Raw genomic sequence first — 22,038 nt, 5'->3', positions numbered from 1 at the left:
TGAGAGTAGTCTTTTCAATAAACAGTGCTGGAACAAGGGCGATCTACGTGTGGAAAATAAATCTAGACAGTCTTCACAAAAATTAACTCAAAATGGATCATACCTAAATGTAAAATGCAAATTATAAAATCACTAGACAATAACATAAGAGAAAACCTAGATAACTGTGGGTGTGGTGATGTCTTTTTACATACAACACCAAAGGAACAATCCATGAAAAAAAGAACTGATAAATTGGACTTCATTAAAAATTAAAAGTTCTGCTCTTGAAAGGGAGAAGGCAATGGCAACCCACTCCAGTACTCTTGCCTGGTAAATCCCATGGACAGAGGAGCCTGGTGAGCTGCAGTCCATGGGGTCGCTAAGAGTCGGACATGACTGAGCATCTTCACTTTCACTTTTCACTTTCCTGCATTGGAGAAGGAAATGGCAACCCACTCTAGTGTTCTTGCCTGGAGAATCCCTGGGACTGGGGAGCCTGGTGTGCTACCGTCTATGGGGTCACACAGAGTTGGACACAATTGAAGCGACTTAGCAGCAGCAGCGGGGTTAGGGTATATGTATGGTTGATTCATTTTGCTGTACAGAGGAAACTAACACAACAAAAAGCAACTATACTTCAATAAAACTTAATTTAAAAAAAGATGTTCCACATCATATGACATGAGGGAAATGCAAATTTAAACAGAAATGAGATACCAATAGAACACTGACAACACTGGGTGCTAGATGTGGAGCAACAGGAATTCTCATCCTTTGTTGGTGGGAATGCAGAATGGTACAGCCACCTTACAAGACAGTTTGATGGTTTCTTATAGAAACAAATATACTCTTACTATATTGTCCAGCAATTACACTCTCTGGTATTTATCCAAACAAACTGAAAATGTATATCCACACAAAAACCTGCACCCAATGTTTACAGTAGCTTTATTCATAATTGCCAAAACATGGGAGTAACTAAGATGTCCTTCAGTAAATGAATGGATAAATAAACAGTGGTACATCCAGACAATGAAATATTATTCAGTACTAAAAAGGAACAAGCTATCAAGTCATGAAAAGACATAAAGGAACCTTAAATACATATTACTAAGTGAAAGAAGCCAATCTGAGAGTCTACATATAGTATGATTAATATAATATTTATTGTATATTTCCAACTATATGACATTCTGAAAAAGGTAAAATTATGGAGATGGTAAAAAGATCAGTGGTTGCCTAAATATGTGATCAGTGGTGGGGAGGTGGGGTGAATATGTGGAGCACAAAGGACTTTTAGAGCAGAGAAAAATCTCTGTATAATACCTAAAGATAGACACATGTCATTATACATCTGTTCAAACCTATCAATATATAACACCAAGTGAAAGTGAAGTCACTCAGTTGTGTCCGACTCTTTGCGACCGACTGTAGTCTATCAGGCTTCTCCATCCATGGGATTCTCCAGGCAAGAATACTGGAGTGGGTTGCCATTTCCTTCTCCAGGAGATTTTCCCAACCCAGGGATTGAACCCGGGTTTCCCGCATTGTAGGCAGACACTTTCCCATCTAAGCCACCAAGGAAGTCCTGGTGGCTTCCAACAACACCAAGAGTAAACCCTAATGTAAATTACGTGGTTGCTAAAAATCGCAAAGAAGAAAAAGAAAAAAGAGAAAGATTGTACAAGCACATGATTTATGTAATAGTCTCCAGTAGCATCTCTTGATCTTCTTTAAAGCAATGGGGGGAAGATAAGATTTTAGATTGGAGATCAGCGTTCAAAATTCAAAATAAAGTATAAATTCTTATTATGTTCATAGTAGTTAGTCTTCCTTGACAATAACATAAATGTTGGTAGCACCACCTTTAAAAATAAAACATAACAAGGTGATCTTTCAGATTTGTATAATGCTTTCCTGTTTAAATTTTTACATACATATAATCTTTAATTATCAGCCTTTCAAAGGTATGTATTATTGGCTGGAATTTTATAAGAAAATTTTGGAGATAATTTTGGTGCTGTGAAAGCAACATGAATTTTGGAATTTCTTCAGACCTGGGTTTGAATGTCTGTTAGGATGCCATTTATTCAATGGGCAACTCTGAGGAATTATTTCTCAGTTTATATTTTTTCAAGCTTCTTTACTTATAACTACCCTCCTCACTTCTGTCCACTGAGTTTTTCACTATCACTAGCAGCCCCTTCCATACTCACCCTCTATGGAGTGTAGATAAGAAGAAAACTCAAGTGAGTCACAGCACTCTAAACTGTCAGTGTTTGAAAGACTGTCAGATCCAGCATCTACCTTCTCCCCACCCCATTTCACAGAGCAAGAAATTAAGCTTACTGAGAAGAAGAGATTCATTGTCAATCTTAAGACAAATTTCTGGCTCTGAGACCTACGTTATTTCCATTCCACTTTCCTGCCCTGATAGCTCAGTTGGTAAAGAATCTGCCTGCAATGCAAGAGACCCTGGTTCAATTCCTGGGCTGGGAATATCCACTGGAGAAGGGATAGACTACCCACTCCAGTATTCTTGGGCTTCCCTTGTGGCTCAGCTGGTAAAGAATCCGCCTGCAATGCAGGAGACCTGGGTTCGATCCTTGATTTGGAAAGATCCACTGAAGAAGGGAAAGGCTATATATACCAATATTCTGGCCTAGAGAATTCCATGGGGCTGTATAGTCCATGGGGTCACAAAGAGTCAAACACCACTGAACAACTTTCACTTTCACATTTCACTTTCCTGCCAGTTCAATTTACTTTATTAACTTTGAACAGCCTTCGTTAAAAGCTTTGATGGAACTAAAGGTTGCGTTGATTATTTAAATAAGGTTTTCAAAGTATCTGTGCATTTCAGTTACATACTCCCATTTTCCATTACAATAAGGAATTGAGAATTGCCCTGTTACAATTGGACATCTTTAAGAATAAGACTGTGCCTTAACCATAAGAGTATCTTGTGAGACTCTTTACCAACAAAGGGAGTATATCTGGGATGTTCAGTCACTGAAGTCCCAGAAGACAGTTTTTCATTTCTTCAGATACAAAGCTCCTCAGGCTTCTGGAAGTTTCATTTATAGCCCTTTCCCAAGTTCCCTTGATACTGATGAGTCTAGCTCAAATAGCAGTGAGATGGAAGAGTAGTTTAGGTTCTACTAAAGTGAAACATAGAACAAATTATGTCCTTGCTTCAGTGTCTTCATCTGGGAAATAAAGCAGATCATGCCCACTCATCCCTGTCTTTAGTATTACTTCCTTTGGTCACTGTAAGTAAATTCTCATGATGCTTGGCTGTGAACAAGATAAGACTCTGTAGAAACCTGCAAAAAGCAGAACAGGCTCATGTGAAAAACTCCACTAGTTCTCTGGGACAGACAGACCCTGCCCAGATCCAGAAGTCTAAGGGTTTTAAAATCTAGGAAGGCCCAGAGACCCTGCTGACACCAAGGGACACCTCCTTCTCTATAGATCAACCTTTTCATTTTCTCTGCTCTTTGATCGCCACTTGCCTCTTCACTTTACACAGAGAAGATGAGCCCTCTTCCATAAAAGAACAATTGTGATAGCCCACATCACCTTTCACTTCTGGCTGTCTACAAAAAGGAAGAAAATCAGTGTTATACAGGTTCCATTCCTTGAATAATGCAGTTTGCAAACTTAAAATATGCAAAGGCAACTTGGAAAAGCAAGTGCCTGTATATAAGCAAATGTCTGCAAAACCCTGGACAGAATTGAGGTCTCTGTGTACATGACAAGTATTTCTAGTATTCAGGTGTTTGTCTGCTCTTCTGAGTGATTTTCCTTTGTACATCTGGATGAGTGAGAAGTGTGTGCTTAGAAGTAACTCTAGACAGGAAAAACGGACAAGAAGAGGGTAGAGATTACCTTTGGTTCCCAGGCAGAGGGTTCCTAGAGCAACTGATACCACCCCACAAGGCCCAATCTACCCCTATCTGAATCTGAAAGGGTTCAACAAGTACAGGCTGGCTTGGCCATCATAGCTAGTTCCTCAGTTTGTAGGAGACCTCCCATTTGCACTTCTTGGTGGGCCTGCCCTGAACATAGTCCCTCACTGAAGGAGATCCTCGTATTTCTTCTATACTTCTATCTCCCTTTCCCACTCCCTCCGCCCCCACACGTGCACAGGGTCTGTTTTGAGATTGGACTTCAGAACCAAAATGCTGGCCTCTGAGAGCTCAGTGGCCCTGTCTTTAAAATAAAGCTCTGAGTTAAAGCTTAAAGAGTCAGCCCTGTCGCTTAAAAATCTGGTCCAGAAAAGCAAGAGATAGTCGGGGAGCTGGGGTCCTCCTAAGCTAGACCAATCCTTTTCTGCCTTCACCCACGCTGCACCAGCACTTGTTTCTCCAAAGCCACCCGGCTTTCCTGCGCGTTCAGGGGAGGGGAGAAAAGGAAAGGGGAGGGGAGGGAGAAAGGAGGTGGGAAGGCAAGGAGGCAGGCCCGGCGGGGGCGGGACCCGACTAGCAAACTGTTGCATTTGCTCTCCACCTCCCAGCACCCCCTCCGAGATCCCAGGGAGCCAGTGTGCTGCGAGCGCCGGAGGGTCCGGAGCAAGCCTGGAGGCAGAGCCAGCGACCGAGGGAAAGCGAACGAGCTAGCTGCTTCCGTGCGGGACAGGAGCCTAAGGGACGCACCGCGTCAACCCCAGCGGGCTCTGGCGACAGCCAACGCCTCTTGCACCGCGGCGGCTTCTAAGTCGCCGCCCCGGAGCTGCCTTTTCTTCTTCGGTGAAGTTTTTAAAAGCTGCTAGAGACTCGGAGGAAGCAAGGAAAGTGCCGGGTAGGACTGACGGCTGCCTTTGTCCTCCTCCCCTCCCCCTGCCCCCCCCACCCCAGGGTCTCCTCTACGGCTGCTGCCTCTGTCTGTTCCTCTCAGCCCCCTCAACCTCCCCCGCCCCCCCCCCCCCGCTTCCAGTCAGTCCCGCGCGGCCAGCCCGAGTTTGCAGAGAGGTAACTCCCTTTGGCTGCGAGCGGGCGAGCTAGCTGCACGTTGCAAAGACGGCTCTGGGGTGCCAGGAGACCTGGGAGCTGCTTCAGCGCTGCAGCCAGAATCTGGCTGGTTAGGCGGTACGCAGGTCAGACCCCCTGGTTCCTCTTACTCCCTTTCCACCTCCCCTGCACGCTGCTCCTCCTTCCCACCAGTTTGTGGGGCCAGAGATCAAGCGATGAAAAGGCAGTCAGGACTTCAGTAGCCAACCCCCTCCCCGCAAAATAATAATAATAATAATAAGAAGAAGAAAGAAAGAAAAGGGACAAAACATAACAAAGCCCCAACCAAAACCAAACAAACGAAACCCAACAGCAAAACCCAAAATAAACCAAAGAGAAAATAACCAGGCTCCTATTTGCACCTGCTTCAGTGGATAACAAATTCAGAAGACGGAGGGTCCCCCCTACCTTCAAGAAGCATCTTTTGAATCTACCCTACAAGTATTCAGGAACAGATTGTGAGCCTACCAGGGAAGATCGTGTCCAGGGCGTGTTTCCTCTGCACTAGACTTTGAGGCTGTCAGAACGCTTTGGAGTGGTTATTCCTGCAAGTTTCCTTACCAGGAGCTTCCCGCAGGTGGGCAACTAGCTGCAGCAACTACGCACTGCAGCCTGTTGAACTCTTCTCAGCAAGAAAAGGGGAGCAGGATAAAGGAATTAGGTAAAAGATTGAGCCAAGCTTCAGGATGGAAGTGCAGTTAGGGCTGGGGAGGGTCTACCCCCGGCCACCGTCCAAGACCTATCGAGGAGCTTTCCAGAACCTGTTTCAGAGTGTATGCGAAGTGATCCAGAACCCACTCCCCCGGCACCCTGAGGCCTCGAGTGCAGCACCTTCCGGCGCCCGTTTGCAGCAGCAGCAGGAGACCAGTCCACGGCAGCAGCAGCAACAGCAGCAGCAGAGAGAGGATGGCTCTCCCCAAGTCCAGAGCAGAGGCCCCACAGGCTACCTGGCCCTGGAAGAGGAACAGCAGCCTTCACAACATCACTCAGCCCCCGAGGGTCACCCGGAGAGTGGCTGCGTCCCAGAGCCCAGAGCTGCCTCGGCTGCCGGCAAGGGGCTGCAGCAGCCGCCGCCAGCACCTCTGGATGAGGATGACTCAGCTGCCCCATCCACATTGTCCCTGCTGGGCCCCACTTTCCCCGGCTTAAGCAGCTGCTCCACCGATCTTAAAGACATCCTGAGCGAGGCCGGCACCATGCAACTTCTTCAGCAGCAGCAACAGCAGCAGCAGGAGGCGGTATCCGAAGGCAGCAGCGGGAGAGCGAGGGAGGCCACTGGGGCTCCCATCTCTTCCAAGGACAGTTACCTAGGAGGCAGTTCGACCATCTCGGACAGCGCCAAGGAGTTGTGTAAGGCAGTGTCGGTGTCCATGGGCTTGGGTGTGGAGGCGTTGGAGCATCTGAGTCCTGGGGAGCAGCTTCGGGGGGATTGCATGTACGCCCCGCTCCTGGGTCCACCAGCCGCGGTGCGTCCCACTCCTTGTGCCCCGTTGGCTGAATGCAAAGGTTCTTTGCTGGATGATGGCCCGAGCAAGGGCACTGAAGAGACTGCTGAGTATTCCCCTTTCAAGGCAGGTTACACCAAAGGTCTGGACACTGAGAGCCTGAGCTGCTCTGGCAGCGGCGAAGCAGGGGGCTCTGGAACACTTGAGCTGCCATCCACCCTGTCTCTCTATAAGTCTGGAGCACTGGACGAGGTAGCAGCTTATCAGACTCGCGACTACTACAACTTTCCGCTAGCCCTGGCCGGGCCGCCGCCCCCTCCACCACCTCCCCATCCTCATGCCCGCATTAAGCTGGAGAACCCGCTGGACTACGGCAGCGCCTGGGTGGCCGCTGCAGCGCAGTGCCGCTATGGGGACCTGGCGAGCCTGCATGGCGGGGGTGCAGCAGGACCGGGCTCAGGCTCACCCTCAGCCGCCGCCTCCTCTTCCTGGCACACTCTCTTCACGGCCGAAGAAGGCCAGCTGTATGGGCCAGCTGTATGTGGCGGAGGCGGGGGCGGCAGTGCAGGCGAGGCAGGGGCTGTAGCCCCATACGGCTACACTCGGCCACCTCAGGGGCTGGCGGGCCAAGAAGGCGACTTCTCTCCACCCGATGTGTGGTATCCCGGCGGCGTGGTGAGCAGAGTGCCCTATCCAAGTCCCAGTTGTGTCAAAAGCGAAATGGGTCCCTGGATGGAGAACTATTCTGGACCTTATGGGGACATGCGGTAAGTCTCTCCTCCTAAAAATGTTTTTAAGCTTAGAGTCAGCCCTCTCCTCTCCGCGCGAACATTCTGTTCCTGGGCGAGCTTAACAGAGTTTCACAGAAAGGGCCGCTTTAAATCTGGAGCCTTCCCTAGACTCTTGGCCTACCAAAGACTGACCTTTGCTCTCTGAACCTCAACTGTGTGCCCTGGCCCACACCGCTGTGAATCCTGGATGCTGGTGCAAGCCTTTCTAGATTCCTTGACTTGACAACTCTCCACTAAGTCTCCTAAAATCTTCCCTGCCACTTGGTACTCCATGTCCTGCCGGCTCCAAATTTAAATCCAGTTCCAAGGGCCATTTTACGAAATAAATCCTTTTAAGCCCTCCACTATTTTTCCTTCTCCCTTCCCCCCAATCAGAGACCCTAGACAAGAAATGTGGGCACTTTCTCCTCTTAAGGTCTGTTAGGGTTTGCCCCTCCAGCTTGTCTTGGCAGGTTAGAGGCAAAATGACTGGCCCAAGCTTTTCTCAACCCGCTTCCACCAAAGAGATGAAAGGAAGCATGGGATTATGGGAAGAAGGTGGTCTCTGGGTTGTGAGGGCCGCTGTATGGGAAGATGAAGTGAAGTCCCTTTGCTGGCAACAAGGAGGACTTGCCCCAGGGTTGGAGGTCAGGAGACAGACTCCAGGCAGGCACAGTTAGAGCAGGCAAAGGTAGGGGAAAACCAAATGACAAATTTCCTCATAAACGATAGGTAAGATTTGCTCTCACAGTTTGACTTTGTTGGACCTAGATGGAAGAGTTGGATTTCTCTTGTAAAGTGTTTATTTTCTGTATGAATTACAAAAGATCCACAATTCATACTTTGAGTTTGCATCAGATCTATAAGGAAGAGAATGTTCTTTTAATGAACAATTTAACCAGACTTGAGTCTGACAAAAGTGTTGAGGGAAAAGTTTAAAAGGATTTCCTGCTATTGCAGTGTGCTCAGAAATCTGCTTTTGTGAAGGGAAATATTCTTCACTATATTCCTTCATTTTAAGGATATAATTGCATTTTAAAACATGATAACAAATTGGGTAAGAACTGTTAGGGACCTGTGAGCCTTACTCTTGCCCAAGAGTTTTAATTAGGATATGAAAAAAGTAGCAGTCAGTTTCATCTTGCCTGTTAAAATTTCTTCCTTACTGCAACTGAGCTTTTTGGAGATCAAAAAACTGTTTTAATTTTATAAAAAAATAAACATTTTTTCCTGAGCAAACTAAGATATTAGTTAATCTCTGTGAGGGAGGGAATATTAACTGGGGAACTAACTCCTCAGAACTGCTGGGTGTTGATGTCTTCATGGACTTGAGTCTTGTTCTGAGTTTCTGTAGCTATTTTCTTTACCTGTGACATTTTCAGTTTATTAGCCTTAGTATGTTTGTTTGGAGACTTAAACCAACAACTTGCTTACTTTCACTGATGCTTCTGTTCTTGAAAGATTGATAGCACAATGTTAGAAAAGAAAGAGGAGAATAGGATTTCATAAAATATTTTTTCCTGGGCTACTGAAGATGTAGCTTCTAACCAGGCTTTGCATTTTTTAGGTTTTTAAGGTTTGGCTTACAAGATTTTCAAAGGATTCATTTATATTCTCAGTCTTTAAAAAATTTTTTTTGCAAAGTGGGCATGCTGTGGGATAAAAGGTTTTCATTTTATAAGAACAGATTCACTTGCTAGAGTATATTTTACCCCTCCCCCACAGGGCTGTTGCTTGTCAGCAGAACTCTCTTTTTAATGTGAACAGTTTGTTTGTTTTGTTTTGTTTTGTTTTTGGTGGGGCGGGGGAGGGGGTGGAATGTATAAGGTGCTTCATGACTTGCCTAGTCACTGGAACCGTCCCTTTTCTGTATGCCTCCCTTAACACCCAAGTAACTCAATTAACAGGGAGAATATGAATGATTCCACATTAAGGGATGTGTGTGTTTTCAAAGGCATAACCTGAAATGTTCAGAAAAGTGGCTATAGAGAGTTTTTAAAAAGTTCTTCGCATCAGGTGTGCAGTAAGCTAGGTGATTTTATCTCAGATCTTCATGGAAAAACTTCTCTATTTCTAAAACCTGCATAAATTAATGATCTCAAATAGTGAGAAATAAGTGGTAACCTAAGAAAGTACAAGATTATTTATTCTCTCCTGGTTTGTGATTGCTGTCTTGGTTATAGGAGTCTAGTGAAAGGTAAAACTGGTGTTTCTGTCTCGTGAGTTGACAGAGATTTTTCATGTGTAAAATATAGAAAATCTTCAAATTGGGTTTTTGAAAATTTATCAATTTTATCATAATTCAACCAGCCCCAATCTAAAAGTTGATATTTTTTTACTTTCTCTTTCTTTCTCACATTTTATAAGGCACAATTTGGTAAAGGGAAGGAATTTTTCTTAAGTCAAAGCTAGAGCTTCCACTCTCTCTGTATTACATACATTATATGCCATCTTTCAGTGAAAAATCTCAACATTCTAGAGACTTTCAATAATATGTTGGATTCCTCCCTTTTCCAATTGTGTGTGAAGTTCTGGAATAATTCTGTGTTCTTATACATCTACAATGCTTCTGTCGAGAGGAGAAAGGCCTTAGATGGTCCCTTTTATATATATATATATATATATATATATATATATATATATATATATTAGCATGTGGTTTGAGCTGCGGAAGGAATAATAAAAAGTGATACAGTTGGTATGAAACCCTGATAACATTTTATGAAGCTGTCTTCTTTCAGAGATCAAACAAGACTACAACTTTGTTAATTGACCACTGTCTCACTTGGCAGAAGTAAGGCCCTTTATATCCCAGCAAATAGCGTAATAATATGACAAATATTTATTCTCAGGAGATGAAACCAAGAGAAGCCTATGCAGGAATTAAAGTTGGGGTTTAAATAAATTATCCAGATGCAAAAAGAACATTTTAATTTTTCTGTTGATAATTTGTTCTGGTCTTCATAATTGGTAGAATTTTAGTAGTGCTTTAAAACTGGCAAATCCTGCCTTTCTCCATTAGTTATTTCAAAAGAGGTCATTTTATTAATTCCCCTTTCTATCTACTTTCCTCTCTGCAGTTATCAAGCAGCTTTTTAATGACTATTTTGCAAGGAGTAGTTTGTCTGTTTCGTAAATCTGAGTTTTGCTTTGGGAATGACGCTCTCTGTCTATAGACCTTCAGGGTCAGATGTTGGGAAGAAGCATCCTTTCTTCACAGTCAGCAAATAACTGGTGAGATCTCTCTGGGTACCAGTAATCAGAACTCAAGCACCAAATAGTCACACAGGGCGGTGCCCCATTTAGAAATATGTGCAAGATGTAGGGATAGAATTCTCTTAGTTTTCTACAGAGTATCTCTCTCAGCTCTGCCAAAGGTTAACATTAGTGAGACATAGTTTTGAAAAAACTTGTAGCTTTCCAGTTGCAGGGTCACTTAAGGGTGCTTTCTTGCCAGTGTTAATTTTACCTCATGAGACTTCCATTCTTTTTGAGCTGTAAACTTGGATATTAATATATTTAATTTGCTGGCACATATAATTTGCTTTTAAAATGTTTCCCCCACCCCCACTCCGGTGGTAATCTTCTTATCTGGTATACATATGTGCATTTAAACCAAACAATTCTTTGGTCTCCTGACTCTTACTTGTACTGTGTCTGCTCTTGGTGGGATATGTGAGTTGGAGTTAGGGACATGGGCAATTTTGCTATTATTGATATTTATGGTGATATCAATACCACCAGTTTCATTCGGAACTCTGCTAAGCAGGGAGCAGAACACTGGCTCAGTGTGGTAAAGAAGGAGCTTATTTTATAACCAGACCTGAAATCATGATTCCGAAAAAATAGAGAGCAAATAAAAATCAAGTTTTGTGAGGTTGGTTTGAGAGGGAAAGGGAAACCTCTCCCCACCCACTACCTCCACCATTTTCTCTTTGTCTGCAGCTTCCTTAAGTGCTGCCTGTCCCTGATTTTCTTTCATTCTACTCCTTTCATGCTTCTGACATTGAAATATAGACTCTTCTTTCTACTTTTCAGGATATTTTTCTCATTATACCTGTGGCATGCTTCTAAAGAATATTTTTTAATCTAGAGAGTAACAGATCAGATCAACCCCAGCACCTTTCTTTTAAGACTAGATGACTTGAGGAGATTGCAAAATGAATTACCTTGAGGTTAGAGCCTGATTCAACAGTTACTGAGGGAGCTGAACTAGATGCTTGAGGACTTGGTGATTTAATGAAGAAATTTGCTGGCTGCTGTTTGTCTTTTGTTCTCTGTCTCTCTCTGTCTACTGGCTATTTTGGCAACCTTTTCTCAAAACTTGAGAAAAACTGGACCTTCCCACCTCTGAGACAGGTCTGTGTGGGTCAGATTTCTGCAGGGCTTTCACACACAACACCTAATCTGTATGTGATGGTGCTTGCTAAAAGTGTCTGGCTGGGCTAATGTGGTGAAGTTATATGTAATTTAATCATTTAAAACAAAGAAAGGTATTAAGAAAGTAATCTGCCTCAGAATTTGCCTGCCAGCATTACATCAAGTTCTGAGATGTTGAACTCAAGAGTAAGTTCCTGTCATCCGAGACATAAAATTGACCTTTCCCCACCGCCCCGCCCCCATTGCTTGTAAAACTCCATACAGTTATCAGTACTTATTGGATTTTGTGATATTGAAGATAATTATGAAATCTCATATTTATATAGCACTCTTTTCAGAGAAAAGACTCAGCATCTTCCAGTTTATAAACTAGCACTCATGTAAGTTTGAGTATGCCAGAAGGGTGCTTAGTGAACATCCCTTTATTAGTCGAGGGAGTAGAATTTGTTGCATTTTCTATAACATTTGTTTATCATGTGGATAAACCTCTGTAGAGTGACACTTCCCAACACTTTTTCTTAAAGTTTCCCACTTGACAGATGATATTTTTGCTTAGTAAAGACTACATTTGGTGGCTGCTGTATAGAGATTTATGCCCAATTTCTGTGTTTTATGCATAATTTCTTGCACACTCATGAGTGTTGCCATCCTTTCTCTCTCACACTGATTCCTGCTGCCATCTGACAGGGCAGAGCAGTGTTGAGAGTGGCTAATCTGGACAAGCATATGCTGGTTACTTGAGAATGCTGCCAATTTAGATCATACAGTACTTGAGTTTTATTTTTTTAATCAACAGCTTTATTGAGACGTAATTCACAGTAAATAATGTAATTCACCCAAGTATATAGTTCAATGGTTTTTATTATATTCAGAGTTGGGCAACCATCACCACAATCAATTTTAGAACACTTTGGTCACTTAACAGTCAAACCCCACCCTAAGCATGAGCAACTATCAACCACTTGTCTACTTTCACTCTCTATGGGTTTGGTTATATTTCTTATAAATGGAACCATGTAATACGTAGTATTTTGTGACTAGTTTCATGTAGAATAAATATTTCAATGTTAATCTATGTTGAAGCACATCTCAATACTTTCCATTTTATGCATGTACCATACTATCTATGATGGACATTAGAGTTGTTTCCACGTTTTGACTATTATGAATAATATTGCTATGAACATTTATGTACAAGTTCCTTTTTGTGAAAAGGTTTTTAATTCTTTCGGCTATATACCTAGGAGTAAAGTTTCTGGGTAATATGATAACTCTTTGTTTAACCTTTTGAGGCTCTCCCAAACTGTCTTCAAAAGTGGCTATACCATTTTACAATCTCACCAGCAATGTATGAAGGTCCAATTTTTCCACATCTTGCCAATTATTTTTATTTTTCAAACTTTGAACTTTTTATTTTGTATTGAGGTATAGCTAGTTAACAAATTTGTGGTGGTTTCAGGTGAATAGTGAAGGAGACTAGAGAATAAGGATGTGAATAGATACATGTGTATATATGTATTATCCCCCATATATTCTCTGGATATATGCCTAGGAGTGGGATTGCAGGGTCATTGGTAGCTCTATTTTTAGTTTTTTAAAGAGCTTCCATGCTGTTCTCCATAGTGGCTGTACCAATTAATATTCCCACCAACAGTGTGGGAGAGTTACCTTCTCCCCACACCCTCTCCAGCATTTGTTGTTTGTGGATTTTTTGATGATAGCTTTTCTGGTTGGTGTGAGGTGATATCTCATTGTAGTTTTGATTTGCATTTCTCCAATAACTAATGATGTTGAGTATCTTTTCATGTACCTGGTTATCTGTATGTTCTCTTTTAAGAAATGTCTATTCAGGTCTTCTGCTCATTTTTTGAGGGGGTTGTTTGTTTTGATGCTGTTAAGCATCCTGAGCTGTTTGTAATTTTGGAGACTAATCCCTTATCAGTCACATCATTTGCATTTATTTTCTCTCAATCTGTGGGTTATCTTTTCATTTTGTTTATTGTTTCCTTTGCTGTGCAAAAGTTTCTGAGTTTAAGTAGGTACCAATTTTTTAATTTTTATTTTTATTTTCATTATTCTGGTAGATGATCATAAAAGATGTTGCTGTGCTTTATAAATGTCAGTGTTCTACCTATGTTTTCCTCTAGAAGTTTTATAGTGTCCAGTCTCACATTTAAATCTTTAATCCATTTTGAGCTTTTTTGTGCGTGTATGGGGTTAAAGAATGATCTAATTTCATTTTTTACATTCGGCTGTCCAGTTTTCCCAGCACCATTTGCTGAAGAGACTGTGTTTCTAATATTGTGTAGTCTTGCCTCTTTTGTCATAGATTAATTGACCATAGGTGCATGGGTTTATTTCTGGGAGTTACTGTCTTTTTAATCCCAGTGTGAAGTGGGTGTCAAGAAGTATCTGAAAGTGGCTTTGATTTGCATTTCAAAATGACTAATAATATTATAATAATATTAGGCATCTTTTTATGTGCATGTTGACTGTATATACTCTTGTCTTTGGTCATTTTTAATTAGATTATATGTCTTACTCTTATTGAGTTGTAAGAGTTTTAAAATATATATTCTAGATACAAATCCTGTAACAAATTATGATCTGTGAATATTTTATCATATATGTGCATTGTCTTTTCACTTTCTTGATGGTATTCATTAAAGAGCACTCAAACTTTTGAAGCCCAACCTATTTTTTTACCTATTTTTTTATATGTAGCTTATGATTTTTGTATCATGACTAAGAAGGCTTTGCTTAATCCAAGGTCACAAAGATTTACACTTAGGGTTCCTTCTAAAGAGTTTTATAGTTTTGGCTGTTAAATTTAGGTTTTTGTTCACTTTTGACTTAATTTTTTAGGTAAATATCTAATCACCACAGCACCATTTGTTGAATCTTTCCTTATGTAACTATCTTGGCACCCTTTGTGTAAAATCAGTTGACTGTAAATGTGAAAGTTTATTTCTGGACTGTGGGCTATATTACATTGATCCTATACCAATACCACAGTGTCTTAATTACTGTAAGTTTTTAGTAAGTTTTGAAATTAGTGAGTCTTCTAATTTTATTATTTTTTTCAAGATTGCTTTTGAATACTGTGTCTTTTCTCTATGAATTTTAGGATCAGCTTGTCAATTTCTACAGAAGTCATTTGGGATTCTAATAGAGGAGGCTAATAGAGGAGGTAGATAAATTTGGGAAATGTTGCATCTCCACATGAAGTCTTCTGATCCATGGCCATGGAATGTCTTTCCATTTATTTATATCATCTTCACTTTTTTCAACAGTGTTTTGTAGATTTAAGAGTATAAATATTGCACTTCTTTTGTTTAATTAATTCCTCAATATTTTAATTTTTAATGCTATTATGAATACAATTTTCTTAGTATCCTTTTAAATTGTTCATTGCCAATGTATAGAAATATAATTGATTTTTTGAAAATTGATTTTATATCTTTCAAGCTCCCTGAAACTACCTGAGTTTTGAACACCTCTAGGATTTAAGAGGCAAAAGGTTTCTGTTGCTGTGCTGAAAATTAAAGCATACTTTGTTTCATCTGGTATGAAGGCTGCATAAAGACACTGTTCTCAACTTTCCTCAACTGTGAATTAAAATCTAAAATTTTCAGGTCATTAGAGAACAGTAGGAAAGGAACATATTAATAAGGTTTATGCAGTTAGTAGTTCTCTTTTTTGTATTTGGATTTGGGAACTACTAGCATTTGGATTTGGGAACTACAAGCAAGGGGGTAAGGAATAATAATTTCTATGTAGAAAACTAACATTAAGAGGTAACAGATGCAAACTAAACCAAAGAAATCACTAACTAGCTATATTTGGCTTATGTTTGAGTTTGTGTATTTATGTATTTATATGTGTCCCTTAGATAAAGTAAATGCCACCACTCCTTCTGGTATGTATTTGTAGAGGAAGAAGTGGTTTATTTACTCTCATATAATTTGGACTTTTTTTCAGGAATGCACTCCATAACCATAAATAAGAGATAAAATTTACCTATAAAGGGATTGAAATTTGATCTCATTAACACTCTGGGCTTAGGGTCATAACTAGTCAGCTATAGCTGTTGTGTCCTGAAAATGGTAAGTAAACTGCAGGCCACATAAGAAGAGGTCCTGTTGTGACTTAGTTGTCTTTAGAGATGACCTTAATAAACTGATTTTTAAAAAGTATTCATCAATCAACCACTTTTCATTAAACACCTGCTATATGCCCATCTGTGTACTAGTTGGAGATCACGATAAAGGGAACATAATTCAGTGAGAATCTCAAGATTGCTGTCCTCAAGAAGCTTACAGCTATTAAAACCAAAACAAAACAGAATAGCAACACCATGATACCAGTATGATGAGATGTTGGATTATGTGATGTGTATTTTTTAAATGTAAATATTAAAAAAAGAAATGGATCAACATAGGTGGAAGTGGTTAACGGTACTATCTGTCATTGCTTCTTATCCTATATGAATTAAGTTGGGATATGGTTAAACTCAAGCAATAATTATAGATCTTGATGGATATTTCAGATACCAGAAGGTAGTATTTCTGGGAAGACAATGATGAGTGAACTGGACTAAGGGGTTGGAATCTACTTCTGTTTTTTTAATAGTGCCCTGCCAGTCAAGTTATTTACTAATTTCTTTCTCATTTGGGGCTATTTTGTTGCACTTGCTAAGAACATGTTTTGATGTCTTTTACTGCAATATATTAGGAATTAGTTAAAACTGAGGGTGATGAATAGGTCTAAGTTTGTCATGAAAGGCAATAAAGATGCCCAGTGTGGTGATCAGATCAAGAATTATTATTCAGTTCTCAAGTTTTCCATTGATCATGGTGACTTGCTTTGAGGTTCTATAGAAATGGAGTTTCAGGGTATTGGTTAAGGGAGGGAAGCAAGAAGCACAAATCAAACAATTCTGGGAGTAAGGGGAATATGAAAACTTTTTCTAATAAGGCTTTTGCTAAATTAGATGATGTAGTTTTAAAATGACACACTTCTTAATTATGGGTTTTGTTTTCTGCAAGTTGAGTAGTTTCTTGCTTATGGAAGTGTAGTCCCACTATCTGGACGCTTGGGGGACTGCAAGTGTCCTGTGACAGATTTTCCCTGGAAACAGTTGGACTCCTTTGGTGGATTCAGCATATCACAGGAAAACTTGAGCCAGAACCTCCTGGTACCAGACAATAAATAAGCTACAGTGGTACTTAGTATTTAATTTGGGATGTTCTTTTCCAAAGTACAAAATATTTTAGTAGCACTATTTAACTCCTGTCACCTTTCTCTCAATGTGGAACAGGGAATACTGACGTTGGACATATTCCAGTAACATTTCACAGTCTACAGAATGGTTTTGTATTCCATTATTGCATTTCATCCTCATTTCTATCCTATACAAAGAGTCAGATTTACTTTATTTTAATACTCTTCATGCTATTACAATTCTATCATTTCCATTGCAAATATTATGTCCAGAGAAGTTAAGTAACATGTCTAAAGTCAAACAGCAGAGCTGGGATTTTGGCCCCACTCTTTGTTCCTCAAATCAAGTGTTCCTTTTTTTTCCTACCACACAGATTGCTCACCTCATAGATAGGAAATAGGAGAATCAGAGAGGCAAAATAACCTTAACTAGTATCACTAGAAATTTGTGAAGCTCTTAAGGCTCCTGGGTCTTTTATCCCCTTACTGGACTGATGGATTGGGTTGTGTGGGCATTCAAGTCGCTGACAGTCTTACCATCCTACTTTATAGATTACATTATTTGACAAATACTGAACTTTTTATATATCAAATTCTATACTAGGCACCATTGACACAGCAATGGACAAGGCAGATGAAAATTACCTCCCATGATGGAGTTTACAAATTAGTGAGAGCAGACATGTAGAATATATCTGATGGTGATAAATGTCATGAAGAATAATTTAGCAGAGTGTGGGGAACATATAATGATAGTGGAAAGAACTATTTTACATTTGTTAGTTATAAAAGGCCTTACTGAGAAGGTGATATTTAAGCAGTGACCTGAAGGGAATTAGGAAGTGAGCCATAGGGATATTTGAAATTAGAACATTCCAGGCATAGGGAACCACAAGTAGAAAGGGCCAGAGGCAGGAGCATACTTTGTATGATGGAGAGTAGTAGAGAGGCCCTGGATGGAATTTTAAGTAATGGAAAGTGATGAGATGAAATCAGAGTTAGTGAGAAATTTCTCAGGTCTTGTTTAGGACTTCAGTCTTTACTCTGACATGGGGAGTCAGTGGAAGATTTTAAGTAGAGGGATAACATGAGTTGATTGATACTTTAACAGATCCTCTTCTTCAAAATATCTACCATTCTTTGATATTTTATACATTTGTTTGTTTACTTATTGTCTGTGTGGAGAAAATACCGAAAGAATGAAGGGGAAACAAGGAGATGAGGCTGCTGCAGTGATCCAGGTGAGAGATTATGGTGGCTTAGACCAGAGATTATTGGTAGAGGAGTTGAGACACTGGATTCTTGATTTGTCTTCATGGTAAAGCCTACAGTATTTACTAACAGATTAGATACTTATTGTGAGAAAAAGAGAAAAGTCAATGCTGATTGTCAAGCTTTTAATCTGAGCACTTTGAAAAATGTGACTACCATTTACTGAGATGATGCAGATTGTAGGTAAAGCCGCTTTGTGTGTGTTTGTGGGGTAGGAATCAAGAGGTTGATTTTGATGTACAAAGTTTGAGTTATTTGGTGAACATCCTATTGTCTTCTTTTCAGTTTTCATGCAGTGCCCTTATCTTTCTGCTTTTCAAGAAGATTAAAAGAGATCTTAGAAATCATCTTTTTGGTGATAGACAGGGAAGCCTGGCATGCTGCAGTCCATGGGGTTGCAAAGAGTCAGACACGACTGAACGACTGAACTGAACTGAACTAGAGATCACCTAGACCTTTGTTGCCCCCTGCCTTCTCCCTTTTATTTTATACAGGGTTAGAGAGGAGTGGAGTCTTGTCTAGGGTGAAACAATAAGCTGGCAGGATAACTCGATCACAGACTCAGTTTTCCTGGATTCTAGCTTGGTCCTTTTGGGGAAGGCAATGGCACCCCACTCCAGTATTCTTGCCTGTAAAATCCCATGGACAGAGGAGCCTGGTAGGCTGCAGTCCATGGGGTCGCTAGGAGTTGGACACGACTGAGCGACTTCACTTTCACTTTTCACTTTCATGTTTTGGAGAAGGAAATGGCAACCCACTGCACTGTTCTTGCCAGGAGAATCCCAGGGACGGGGAAGCCTGGTGGGCTGCCGTCTATGGGGTCGCACAGAGTCGGACACGACTGAAGCGACTTAGCAGCAGCAGCCGCAGCAGCTTGGTCCTTTAATTAGTGTTATTCTGAGACCTCATTTTGGGGATACAGTGAGTTTCTTCTTCTTACCCAAATGTTAAACCAGGTAATTAAACTAAAGAATGAATAAAACCTACAACATCACACAAACTGGCTGCTGCCTCCAATCAAACCAAAATATTACTATTATGTCTTTACTGAACAACATGTGAAAATAATGTATCTATGGTAAACACAGTAAGCAGATTTTAAAAGTCATTGAACTTTGATCTGAGATGAAACTTACAGAGATCTGGAACATAAATGGCCTGAGATTGTAGGATATTAGAATTATGAAACATGGGAGGCCATCTTGTCCAGTTTGGTCATTTTATGAATGAGGTTCCTGAGGCATAGAGATGGAAAAGAATTGACCAAAGTCATACAGAAAGCTCATTCCTTTAGTCAGAACCTATTCTGAGGGTTAGCTGTCTGTTGCTTCTTTGGAAAATTCTATGTTGGAAAAGTATTTACCCACTCAGAACAAAGAATTTTTTTTCTTTTTTTTAAAATTAAATTTATTTATTTTAATTAGAGGCCAATTACTTTACAATATTGTATTGGTTTTGCCATATATCAACATGAATCCGCCACGGGTGTACATGTGTTCCCAATCCTGAATATGTGTACACCCGTGGCGGATTCATGTTGATGTATGGCAAAACCAATACAATATTGTAAAGTAATTAGCCTCTAATTAACAGCAATAATAATGATAGTGCTTACTATGTGCCAAATTTTGGAGCCTTACAGGGGTTAACTAATTCTCACAAAACCCTTGGTAAATAAACTCAGAGAGGTTAAGTGACTTGCCCAAAGGTCATGCAGCTAGGAGTTAGCAGAAGTCTGGCTTGTAACTGTGAGGTTCTAACTACTGTTTAGTACTAACAACTTCTCAGATTAGTTAGTCATTCACCTCTACTATCTCAAGAGACTGGTGACTTGTCATTATGCACTGACCCTATTATAGTCTGCTGATCCTCATGGAATAGCTAAATCCTGGAGATTAAAGTGGAGGTGGAGGGACATAAAGAGGTTGATGGAAAGGAGCTAATCATTTATAATAGGGATTGGAAAGCAAAACTATAGAAATTATTGAAAAAGCTCAAGGGGGTTAAAAATCTCAGAGCCTACTAGAAACCTGGACAGTTCAATGCCTGCTTAAATAGGAGAGAATCTGAAGTAAGAAAAATAAAATAGTTGATTTTTTGAAGTCAGGAACTCTTTTATGTGTTTTACATGTGTTGATTCATAGAAATCTCAAAATAACTTTCTGAAGTAAGTATGATTATCATTGTCATATCACTGGTGAGTGAATAGGAACAGAACAATTAAGTAACATGCCCAAGGGTATAGAACAAGTAAGTGAAAGAGCCTATATTAGAAGATAGGTAGGTCAGCTCCAAATTTATATAATTTTTTTACTACATTTAGGGAAATGAGTGTTAGTCATATTATATAATTTTTTAATGCAGAAACATTGTGCCTGAGTTTCAAACATTTGAGCAACTTGTCCTTACAATACATTATCTTCTTTTAAGGACTCTTAGGAGGAAAGGTACTTATCCAATGGTACATGGTAAGTAATTAGGGGAACCAGAGCTTAAAGTTGAGACTACTGACTGCCAAACCTCTTTGCATTTTATTACTCTGTTTCCATTCTCGGGCTGACTTGTCTCCCTCTATTCCACCTTTTGTATTGCCCTGCTTCTCACCTTTCTTTAAAAATTGACTTTCTGCATCAGCAAGACTGGACAGAAAATAGGGAGAATGATCAGAATCCATGTCCTACCAGACATTGGACAAAAGGAACAAAAGCATCAGGAAAAAATGTCAGCATATGGAATTTGCCCTAAGTAAGAAGGGGAACTTCCCAGAATGAGAAAAATGCTACCTCTGTTCTTTTAGCCCAAATGAATTGTGCAGGATCCCATAGGAAATCATGAATGTAGTTGTCCGGTGACTTTTTGTTACCGTGGAGATGAAAGAAGGATACTGTGAATGTCTGCTTCTCTCCAGATTTTTTTAAAGGAAAATACAACCTTCCCACTCATATAAATGACAACCAGTTAGGCATTTCTTTTGAAAATTAGCATTACATAAGATAAAGCATCTTTCCAAAAGTGTCTTATTGGTCCCCTTCTCTGAAGCATTGACCAACTTCTAATTAGATGATGAGATTGCATAAACTGAGAGTTGGGAGTAAGATAGAAATTCTTGATATTTAACGTTTGGGTACAGATAGGATTCCAAAACATATTTTGAGTCTGTTTACCTATCCCTCTTTCCCTTTCATTTCTGTTTAAAAATACAAAGGTTATCAAGTGGGTAGTCTGTTGGAGTTTCCAGTTGTTGATTTGAAAGATTTGTTTAATTAGCCCTTTAAGTAAAAAAGACCAACTTAGACTGAGATATTTAAGTCATCAACTACTTAACAATAAACCACAAACCTTAACCATACTCATATTTTCATGCTATTTGCTTTGGACACCTGCTGAGCCTTGCTGAGGTGCTAGATTGACTTGAAATATTCCATCATCAAAGATGACCCCACAGTGTCTGGGAAAAGCTACACTGGATGCTTTGGGGCTTAAGGTGGTGAAATGATGTGTTGTTGTTTCCCAAAGCTTTCTCTGTCATTCCCCCTCCCTGAGTTCCAGTCTTTATCACCTTTTGCCTTGACTTGTGCAGCAACCTCATGCATGTTTTCCTTAGTCCTCTGTGCTGCTCTCTGATTCATATTGTATTCATCTTACCAGGTTAACCTTCTCAAAGTTCAGTTATAACATTGTTAGTATCTTCCTTTAAACATCCATTAGTCTATAAGCTCCTTGAGGGTTAGAACTCTCTTTATCTCTGTATTCTCAACACTTAGCACAGAGGAAACCTTGCTGAGCAGTTATGCGATGCATGTTTGAAATTGCAGCTCCTCTCCATTTGCTTAATAGGTTAAAATACAGATTCTTTAAGTCTGGTGTTCAGAGCTTTTCATGACCTGGATTGCTTTTCTAGCCTGAATTCTTATAATTCCCCCGCAAAAATCTTTTAACTGCAGCCAAATAGGT

The 22,038-nt window shown here is 40.4% G+C and overlaps 1 protein-coding gene and 1 long non-coding RNA gene across 3 annotated transcripts in view; one reads left to right on the top strand and one right to left on the bottom strand.

The window, feature by feature from the left end:
* Positions 1-1,126: 1,126 nt before the first annotated feature.
* LOC139181389 (uncharacterized) lies at positions 1,127-5,584 on the bottom strand. The gene is made up of 2 exons (XR_011565367.1): positions 5,463-5,584; positions 1,127-3,308 (listed from the first exon to the last, which is right to left on the bottom strand). It is a non-coding gene; the product is annotated as an uncharacterized lncRNA (long non-coding RNA).
* Positions 4,485-22,038, top strand: part of AR (androgen receptor) — a 217,356-nt gene continuing 199,802 nt past the window's right edge. The window contains exon 1 of one of the 2 annotated variants that reach the window (XM_070784680.1): positions 4,485-7,206. In XM_070784680.1, coding sequence (XP_070640781.1) covers positions 5,681-7,206 — 1,526 coding nt within the window. In that variant the 5' untranslated portion in view covers positions 4,485-5,680. The remainder of the gene's footprint in view (positions 7,207-22,038) is intronic. The other variant, XM_019955863.2, reaches the window with a different exon arrangement.

The sequence above is a fragment of the Bos indicus genome, chromosome X (genome assembly GCF_029378745.1).
Source record: "Bos indicus isolate NIAB-ARS_2022 breed Sahiwal x Tharparkar chromosome X, NIAB-ARS_B.indTharparkar_mat_pri_1.0, whole genome shotgun sequence".
Taxonomy (NCBI): Eukaryota; Metazoa; Chordata; class Mammalia; order Artiodactyla; family Bovidae; genus Bos; species Bos indicus.
Note: the sequence above shows the minus strand (reverse complement) of the source record. Positions and strands in the feature narration are given on the sequence as shown.